Source organism: Prionailurus viverrinus, chromosome A1 (assembly GCF_022837055.1).
Source record: "Prionailurus viverrinus isolate Anna chromosome A1, UM_Priviv_1.0, whole genome shotgun sequence".
NCBI lineage: Eukaryota > Metazoa > Chordata > Mammalia > Carnivora > Felidae > Prionailurus > Prionailurus viverrinus.
Window position 1 is genome coordinate 83832428 of NC_062561.1, and position 11002 is coordinate 83843429.

An 11002-nucleotide genomic window follows, 5' to 3' on the forward strand; every position below is an offset into this window, starting at 1 on the left:
TAAGGAGTGCACTTGTGATAAGCACCAGTTGTTATATGAAAATGTTGAATATTATATTGTACAGATGAAACTGATATTACACTGTGTGCTAATTACCTGGAATTTAAATAAGAACTTTAAAAAAGTTATATGAAGATTTGGGTGTTGCATATAGCACTTTTGTTTTCTTTGGGGAAATGCATACCCAGTGGAATTATTGAGGTACTGATATTTTTGACCCATGGTTTCAAATTCTTAGATATTTAGTAAATTTGTTCAATTACAAATAATTTATAGTCTTAAAATTTACAAGTCCTTGGAACTTCCCATTATTAGCACACTGGGTTATTGTGTGTAAACATACACACGTGCACGCACACACTCACACACACACGCACACACACACACAAAATCACTAAACATTTCTTTCTATTAACTCCACAGTTTTCCTTGTGATCCAGACGAAATTCAATGGATAACACCACTTGGGTGGTCAACCATACTGGACGATCAGATTTTGACCTAGTAGGACTCTTCAGTCAATATAAGTACCCAGCTCTCCTTTGTGTGATCGTCTTTGTGGTTTTCCTGATGGCCCTGTCTGGAAATATCATCCTGATCCTTGTGATATACTGTGATGCTCACCTTCATAACCCTATGTACTTTTTTATCACCCAGTTGTCTTTCATGGATGTGATGTACATTTCTGTCACTGTGCCCAAGATGCTCATGGACCAGGTCTTGGGTGTAAATAAGATCTCAGCCCCTGAATGCGGGATGCAGATGTTTCTCTATTTGACATTAGGAGGTTCAGAAGTTTTCCTTCTAGCTGCCATGGCCTATGACCGCTATGTGGCCATCTGTCATCCACTCCTTTATCCTATCCTAATGAACCATAGGGTGTGTCTCCTCTTGGTCTCTTCTTCATGGTTTCTGGGATCTTTGGATGGATTTACTCTCACACCTGTCACCATGACATTCCCCTTCTGTAGATCCCGGGAGATCCACCATTTCTTCTGTGAGGTTCCTGCTGTAATGAAGCTTTCCTGCTCAGACACTTCCCTCTATGAGACACTCATGTACTTATGTTGTGTTCTCATGCTCCTCATTCCTGTGACAGTCATTTCAAGCTCCTATTCTTTTATCCTCTTTACCATCCACAGGATGAACTCAGCAGAGGGACAGAAGAAGGCCTTTGCCACTTGTTCTTCCCACATGACTGTGGTCATCCTCTTCTATGGGGCTTCTGTCTATACCTACATGCTCCCCACCTCCTACCACACCCCTGAGAAGGACATGATTGTATCTTTCCTTTATACCATACTCACTCCTGTTCTAAACCCTTTAATTTATAGTCTTAGGAATAAGGATGTCACAAGGGCTCTAAAAAGAATGTTAAATGTGGGTACTCTCAGGAAAATATTATGTAGAAAATGTTTGTACTAATGTTTTCTTTTCTGTACTCTACATATTAAAATTTTAGGATCCTGAGCCAATATGAGAATGTTTCCTCATATTCTCATACCATGATGTGTAGTCACCCATTCATCCCTTTTGGAGGAATTGTTTCCTTATATCAGAAAATTCTTTATTTGAAATACTTATGCAATTGTATTATATCCATGTTACATTTTTCTGAAACTTCCACTGTGATTCTGTTGAAGAATATTTATAGTCTTAAGAAATATGTAATAAAATATTTAGAAACCAAGATCATAATGTGTGCAACAGATGAGAGAAAGATAAAGGATAGAGACTGAGAGAGAGAGAGAGAGAGAGAGAGAGAGAGAGGAGAGAGAGGTGGAGAGAGGGAGATATGGAGTGAGAAGTGATAAATTAATTGGGATATAAAATTAATAAGAGAACCTAGGCAAAAGGTGTATGAGTGTTAATTGTACTATTATCATTATCCATACTAATTTTCTGTAAATTTGAAATTATTTAATAATAAAACATAAAGTATCAGACTTCTATTTAAAAAAAATTTCTTGCTTCATTGTGGCAGTGTAGGTGACAAATCATGCTCAGGTTCACATGGCTGATCATTATTGCAATAATCCAGTTGTTGGCCTGCATTTAATTAGGGCAATTTTGTTCTTTAAGTTACAAATAGTGGCTGTTATCTCTCTGAAATTATTGTGGTAGAAGGTACTGTGGGTATAAAATTAACCACAAGGAGGGTTTAGGGAAGTTTTCCAGCATAAGGATGTATCAGACCTTAGATTTGAAGTATGTAACTTATTATAAAAAAAAAGCAGATGAAGACCATCAAATAATCTGTCAATTATTTTTAAAAAATCTTATATTATAATAAAAATAATAAGATATAGCTAAGTGAATTTCCCATATATACCAAATGTCTACTCTCCCTAAGGAATTTTAACTATAAGTGTATTTTGTTCAAATATTTGTAACAAAATACATAAATTGTTTGAGGCACATATGGAAAGTGTACAGCTCATAAGGACACACCAGTTCTACCTATGACATGTGAGCTTAGCCAAACAGGCTGAAAAGAGACCCTAGAGCTCAGTGTTGAATGGTAACTAGATGCTACCTTCATAGGAGTACAGGAGGCTAGGACCAGGGATCTTGCTCAAGGACATCCTGCCACAGAAAAGGAACACTATGAGCAAAGTTCAGGTGGTTGACCAAGCAGGAGAGAAATGTTCCAATGACACCTGTTTTCCAGATTCACTTTACAGCCCAATTATTGCCCTTTGTGACCTAGATATTTACAAATGATAATAAAATGATGAGACATCGATTTAAGCAGAGTGAAATTAGTAGGAATCAATTGAAGAAGAGCAACACTGAAGGTATGGAGACCAGGTGTGTGAGGACGATTGAGATGAATAGTGTTGATCTAAGTGGAATGGACCATTCCAAGTGGAATTAGCAGCTTTGGTGAATAAGCAGGGCTTTGTTGAATCTGTTCCATAAAACCATAAATCTGGTTGCATGTGTACCAGTTTCCAATTAGCTGTGACAAATTGTGAATTATTAGGTGGTTTCAAAAGTAGAGATCCCTTTTTTTCTGGCACTCTCAATACCTTCATGACTATAAAATAAAGATCTGACAGTATTTTAGGACACAATGTTAGAAAATTAGATATATTACAATTACAACATTATAATTATATTACAAAAATTATAGTATATGTTGCAGTAAAATAGAATGAATAAAATATGCACATTCTTTAACTTCTAAAGTAATTGAGAAGTGTATACATTACCCCTCAATTTATTGGACCATAATAATACACATATTTGATTGTTCCAATGAAAACACTGTAGACATGGGAAACAAAATGGGGTAAAACAAAGCAAAACAAAACAATCTATGGAATCAAATTTTTTTCCATAATTAAAATTTTACTATATCTCAAGAAAAAAAAATGTTTGAGGAAGAAGACCAAAGCAGGAGGCATCACAATCTCAGACTTTAACCTCAACGACAAAGCTGTAATCATCAAGACAGCATGGTATTGGCACAAAAACAGACACACAGACCAATGGAATAGAATACAGACTCCAGAATTGGACCCACAAAAGTATGGCCAACTAATCTTTGACAAAGCAGGAAAGAATATCCAATGGAAAGAAGACAGTCACTTTAACAAATGGTGCTGGGAGAACTGGACAGCAACATGCAGAAGAATGAAATTAGACCACTTTCTTACACCATTCTCAAAAATAAACTCAAAATGGATGAAGGACCTGAATGTGAGACAGGAAACCTTCAAAACCCTAGATAGAGGAGAAAGCAGAAAAAAACCTCCCGGACCTCAACCACAGCAATTTCTTACTTGACACCTCTCCAAAGGCAAGGGAATTAAAAGCAAAAATGAACTATTGGGACCTCATGAAGGTGAAAAGCTTTGGCACTGCAAAAGAAACAGTGAAAAAAACTAAAAGGCAACCAATGGAATTGGAAAATATATTTGCAAATGACATATCAAAGGGCTAGTATCCAAAATCTATAAAGAACACACCAAACCCACACCCGAAAAACAAATAATCCAGTGAAGAAATGGGCAGAAAACATGAATAGACACTTCTCTAAAGAAGAAATCCAGCTCTCTCCCCGGTATCTCACCGCTGCGTCAGTGCAGTTAGGCATCAGCAAATTAATGAGAGGAGAGAGGAGGCCCCTGCTCTTGGGCACCCGCAGGAACTTACTCCAGCTCCAGACACACCGAAAACACTTTCATCTAACGGAAGATAAGCTGTGAAATCGGGTTTCTGAACCAAAAGACACTTGTGTAAAAACTGCATTCCATGCCACGCCTGAAATGTTCCAAAGCTCAGTTTGTATTTTCTTTTAGAAATTATTTTGGCGAGGAGAGAGGGAAGATGGCGGTGTAGGAGGACGCTGGACTCACCGCACATCCTGCTGATCACTTAGATTCCACCTACACCTGCCTAAATAACCCAGAAAACTGCCAGAGGATTAGCAGAACGGAGTCTCCGGAGCCAAGCACAGACAAGAGGCCCATGGAAGAGGGTAGGAAGGACAGCGATCGGTGCACGCTCATGGATTGGAAGAATAAATATTGTCAAAGTGTCAATACTACCCAAAGCTATCTACAAATTCAATGCAATCCCAATCAAAATTGCACCAGCATTCTTCTTGAAACTAGAACAAGCAATCCTAAAATTCATATGGAACCACAAAAGGCCCCGAATAGCCAAAGTAATTTTGAAGAAGAAGACCAAAGCAGGAAGCATCACAATCCCAGACTTTAGCCTCTACTACAAAGCTGTCATCATCAAGACAGCATGGTATTGGCACAAAAACAGACACATAGACCAACGGAATAGAATAGAAACCCCAGAACTAGACCCACAAACGTATGGCCAACTCATCTTTGACAAAGCAGGAAAGAACATCCAATGGAAAAAAGACAGTCTCTTTAACAAATGGTGCTGGGAGAACTGGACACTAACATGCAGAAGGTTGAAACTAGACCACTTTCTCACACCATTCACAAAAATAAACTCAAAATGGATAAAGGACCTGAATGTGAGACAGGAAACCATCATAACCTTAGAGGAGAAAGCAGGAAAAGACCTCTCTGACCTCAGCCGTAGCAATCTCTTACTCGACACATCCCCAAAGGCAAGGGAATTAAAAGAAAATTGAATTACTGGGAACTTATGAAGATAAAAGCTTCTGCACAGCAAAGGAAACAACCAACAAAACTAAAAGGCAACCAACGGAATGGGAAAAGATATTTGCAAATGACATATCGGACAAAGGGCTAGTATCCAAAATCTATAAAGAGCTCACCAAACTCCACACCCGAAAAACAAATAACCCAGTGAAGAAATGGGCAGAAAACATGAATAGACACTTCTCTAAAGAAGACATCCGGATGGCCAACGGGCACATGAAAAGATGTTCAACCGTCGCTCCTTATCAGGGAAATACAAATCAAAACCACGCTCAGATATCACCTCACGCCAGTCAGAGTGGCCAAAATGAACAAATCAGGAGACTATAGATGCTGGAGAGGATGTGGAGAAACGGGAACCCTCTTGCACTGTTGGTGGGAATGCAAATTGGTGCAGCCGCTCTGGAAAGCAGTGTTGAGGTTCCCAAGAAAATTAAAAATAGACCTACCCTATGACCCGGCAATAGCACTTCTAGGAATTTATCCAAGGGATACAGGAGTATTGATGCATAGGGGCACTTGTACCCCAATGTTTATAGCAACACTTTCAACAGTAGCCAAATTATGGAAAGAGCCTAAATGTCCATCAACTGATGAATGGATAAAGAAATTGTGGTTTATATACACAATGGAATGCTATGTGGCAATGAGAAAAAATGAAATATGGCCTTTTGTAGCAACGTGGATGGAACTGGAGAGTGTGATGCTAAGTGAAATAAGCCATACAGAGAAAGACAGATACCATATGGTTTCACTCTTATGTGGATCCTGAGAAACTCAACAGAAACCCATGGGGGAGGGGAAGGAAAAAAAAAAGAAGAGGTTAGAGTGGGAGAGAGCCAACGCATAAGAGACTCTTAAAAACTGAGAACAAACTGAGGGTTGATGGGGGGTGGGAGGGAGGGGATGGTGGGTGATGGGTACTGAGGAGGGCACCTTTTGGGATGAGCACTGGGTGTTGTATGGAAACCAACTTGACAATAAATTTCATATATTAAAAAATAAAATAAAATAAAATAAAATAAAATAAAATAAAATAAAATAAAAAAAAGAAGAAATCCAGATGGCCAACCGGCACATGAAAAGATGCTCAATGTCACTCCTCATCAGAGAAATACAAATCAAAACCACACTCAGATATCACCTCACACCAGTCAGAGTGGCTAAAATGAACAAATCAGGAAACTATGGGTGCTGGAGAGGATGTGGAGAAATGAGAACCCTCTTGCACTGCTGGTGGGAATGCAAACTGGTGCAGCCGCTCTGGAAAACTGTATGGAGGTTCCTCAAAAAATTAAAAATAGATCTACCCTATGAGCCAGCAACAGCACTGCTAGGAATTTCCCCAAGGGATACAGGAGTGCTGATCCATAGGGGCACTTGTACCCCAGTGTTTATAGCAACACTTTCAACAATAGCCAAATTATGGAAAGAGCCTAAATGTCCACCAACTGATGAATGGATAAAGAAATTGTGGTTTATGTACACAATGCAATACTACGTGGCAATGAGAAAGAATGAAATATGGGCTTTTGTAGCAACGTGGATGGAACTGGAGAGTCTCATGAAATAAGTGCTACAGAGAAGGACAGATTCCATATGTTTTCACTCCTATGTGGATCCTGAGAAACTTAACAGAAGACCATGGGGGAGGGGAAGGAAAAAAAAAGTTAGAGAGGGAAGGAGGCAAACCATAAGAAACTCTTAAAAACTGAGAATAAACTGAGGGTTGATGGGAAGTGGGAGGGAGGGAAAGTGGCAATGGGCATTGAGAAGGGCATCTGTTGGAATGAGCACTGGGTGTTGTATGGAAACCAATTTGACAATAAATTTCATATATTAAAAAAATAAAAGGAAAAAAATACTGCTTGCATAATATTCACAGTTACTAGACATGGAAGAACACTTGATGCTCAATTTTTTTTGTATCTAAAATAAAGGCAAGAAATGGACAAATTTCTGGCATTCAGGTTTACTTGCTTATAGTGCCATATAAGTAGACGTGTACTGCAGTAGTTTAAAATGTTCAAATTTCAGAATGTGTTATGTGTTTGTGCTTGTGCTCATGATGCCACCAGCATTTTGCCAAAGAAATCATTTTTATCCCATGAAAACCAGCCCTCAGTGTTCTTGCATACCCCATAGGTCATTAATGACTATGATTGGGATTATTACAAATTTATTCATAAACTAACATGGGTTAGGTGGTGAAACTTGTAGTGTTTTTTTACAAATATTCCACTTTTAATTTCTAATTGTATTTTAACTAGAATATATATTATATAACATAATTAATTATAATGTATGTATAATATAATCAATTATTAAGATGATTAGTATTATATTAATTATATATAATACTATCTTAATAATTATATATTATATTATATTATATTATACTATATTAATTATATTATCACATATGTTTTTCTACAGTATGTCCCAGTCACTGTATAATATTGTTACCTATATTAACCTATTCAAAAACTTTTTGGAAGCTCCTCAAACCCCATACTATTGGAATTTTACTTTTTTCCATTTTTTTAAATTTAATTTTAGTTAATTAACATACAGTGCAATATTGGTTTCAGGAATAGAATTCAGTGATTCATCACTTACATATAACACCTACTGCCCATCACAAGTGCCTTACTTAGTACCTATCACCCATCTAGCCCATCCTCTATCCACCTCCCTCCATCAACCTATAGTTCATTATTTATCATTAAGAGTCTCTTGTGGTTTGTTTCTCTCTTCTCCCACCCCCATATTCATATGTTTGGTTTCTTAAATTTCACGTATGAGTGAAATCATATGGTAGTTGCCTTTCTCCGACTATTTCGCTTAACATAATACACTGTCTCTGACCATGTTATTGAAAATTTCAAGATTATATTCATTCCGATGGCTGTGTTATATTCCTTTGTAAATATATACCACATCATTTTACCAATTCATCAGTCTATGAACATTTGGGCTCTTTCCATAATTTGGCTATTATTGATTATGTTGCTATAAACATTGGGGTTCCTGTAACACTTCAAATCTGTATTTCTGCATCCTTTGAGTAAATACCTAATAGCATATTTGCTGTATTGAAGGGTTGTTCTATTTTTAGTTTTTTGAGGAAACTCCATAGTGTTCTCCAGAGTGGATATATCATTATGCATTCCCACCAACAGTGCAAGAGGGTTCCCCTTTCTCTGCATCCTCGCTAACATCCATTGTTTCTTGTGTTGCCAATTTTAGCCATTTGGCCAGGTGTAAGGTGGTATCTCATCATGGTTTTAATTTGTATTTCAATGATGATGAGTGATGTTGAACATCTTCTCATGTATCTGTTAGTCATCTGGATGTCTTCTTTGGCAAAGTGTCTACATTGGAATTATTAAAAATTTAGTCATAAACTAACTGGATTAGTTGGAGAAGCTTGCATTGTTTTTACAAATATTTAACTTGTTCAAACCTCTTAAACTCTTTAAGGAAGATACGATATTGGGTTCTTGTTGATAAATGTATTTTATTGTGGTAGGAACACCTATCACTAGGTCAACTTTCTTAAGAATTGTTTATGTGTGCAGCACAGTATTGTTGGCTATAGCACAGGTATTGTTTTCTTTTTTAAGTTTATTTGATGCAGGGATCAGTCTCATGAACCGTGAGATCATGACCTGAGCCGAAAACAAGAGTCAGATGTTCTACTGACTGAGACTACCAGGCATCCCTAGGGAAGATATTCTTATTATCTCCATTTTACAGAGAAGAAAACTAAGGCACCAACAAGTTAAATAATTTGTTTGAGGCTACTAGGAGGTAATGTACAAATGTATATTTTCTAGTAAGTGTGAACTGAAGAGTTGGTTGGAGTAACTGGGTCTTTCCTCAGTTAAAAGTGGTTTATTTGGGTTAAAGTTGGGTCTGTCATCTTTGCTCTAGACAGAAAACTTGGTGATACTAACTTCTAGAGAAAACTAGTTTCTTGCACTACAGTTTACTCACAGATACTGTATATCTTCCATTCCTTGAGGTCTGTATTTTCCACTCCCTTTCACCCATTTTACTCATCACCCCACTCCTCTCTTCTATGACAACCATCAGTTTGTTCCCTGTATTTAAAACTCTGACTCTGTTTTTTGTTTATTCTCTTGTGTTTTTAATTCCACATATGACTGAAGTCATGTGGTGATTGTCTTTCTCAGGAAGACATATTTCACTTAATATATGTCCTCCAGACCCATCCACATAATCACAAATGGAAAATGTCCTTATTTTAAAAATGGTCCTTATTTTTTAAAAGCTGAATAGCATTCTATTGCATACTACATTCCATATTTTGTCACATTGTTTACCTATTTATATTTGATAGTTATTTTTTTCCATATCTTTGTGAATAATATTAGTGACTATTCTTGAATAATATGACAAAATATGAAAGTGCAGATATCTTATTGAGATACAAATTTCAATTCATGTGGATATATACCTAGAAGTGATATTGCTAAATCAAATGGTAATTATGCATTCAAAATTTTAAGAACATATATTGTTTTTCAAATGTCTATATCAGTTTAAATTCCAACCAAACAGTATACAAAGTTACCTTTTCTCCACATTCTCACAAGAACTTATTCTTTCCTCTACACCTAGTTTGTTAAGAGATTTTTTTCTTTTTAATCATAAATGGATGTTGAATTTGTCAAATGCTTTCTCTACAACTATTGATATGATCATATGATTTCTATGTCTCATTTTATGAATGCAGTTTATCACATTAATTAATTTGCAGAAGATTAACCATCTTTTAATCTCTAGAATAAATCCTACTTGATCATGATTCATCCCACATATGTCGATACGTTATATTTCCATTGGTCTCCACAATTTAATTTTCTTTTTTGATTTTTCTTTGATCCATTGTTTTTCCAGTAAGATATTGTTTCATTTCCACAAACTTGTGAAGTTTTCAGTTTTCGTTTTGTAATTGATTTCCAGTTTTGTACCAAGTGGTCATAAATGATGCTTGATATGATTTTAATCTTCTTAAATTTTGTAAGACTTGTTTGGGTCCTAACATATAGCCTATCCTGGAAAATATTCCATGTACACTTGAGAAACATGTGTACATTGCTTTTGGTTGAAATGTTCTGTATGTATCTGTTAACTCAATCTGATCTAATATGTCATTTAAGGCTAAGGTTTCCTTACTGATTTCCCGTGTGGATGATGTAAACACTGATGAAAGTTAGGCTACTAGGGATCCCTGCTATTATTTTATTGTTTATTTCTCACTTTAGTTCTGTTAATATTGTGTGTGTGTATATATATATATATATATATACACACATAATTTGCTCCTGTGTTGGATTCATAATTCTGTACAGTGTTTTATTATCATGTTGGATTAATTCCTTTATCATTTGTAATGTACTTTGACTCCTTGTACAGTCTTTTCTTTAGTCTATTTTGTCTCATAGTTATCCCAGCTGTCTTTACTTTCCATTTGCATGAAATATTTTTTATCCTTTTGTTTTCAATCTTTGTGTGCTTACATCTGGAGTATCTTTTCCAGCATATAAGTGAATCTTTTTTTGTTTTATGTATTCAACCATTCTGTTTTGGATTTGAGAATTTAGTTTCATTTTTTTTCAATTAGTTTCAAATTTTTAATATTATTTTCACACTGGTTTGTAGTTATACTCTTTTTTGTATGTATTATTTGATTCTTTTGGAGTGGTTTGCTTAGATTCCTTTCTTTTTGTCACTCTTGTGAAAACTGTAAGTCCTGGTTTGCAATTACTGTAAGACTTACAAAAGCAACTTTTATATAGACAGTCTATTTTAAGTTC

At 36.1% G+C, this 11002-nt stretch overlaps 1 protein-coding gene across 1 annotated transcript; it reads left to right on the forward strand.

Moving 5' to 3' along the window:
- The first annotated feature begins 447 nt into the window (after positions 1-447).
- Positions 448-10402, forward strand: LOC125163797 (olfactory receptor 2T29-like). Its single transcript, XM_047855987.1, has 3 exons — positions 448-1380; positions 3851-3880; positions 10346-10402. The coding sequence occupies exons 1-3, from the start codon at positions 451-453 to the stop codon at positions 10400-10402; spliced, it is 1017 nt and encodes a 338-aa protein (XP_047711943.1). The 5' UTR covers positions 448-450.
- The last annotated feature ends 600 nt before the right edge of the window (positions 10403-11002 follow it).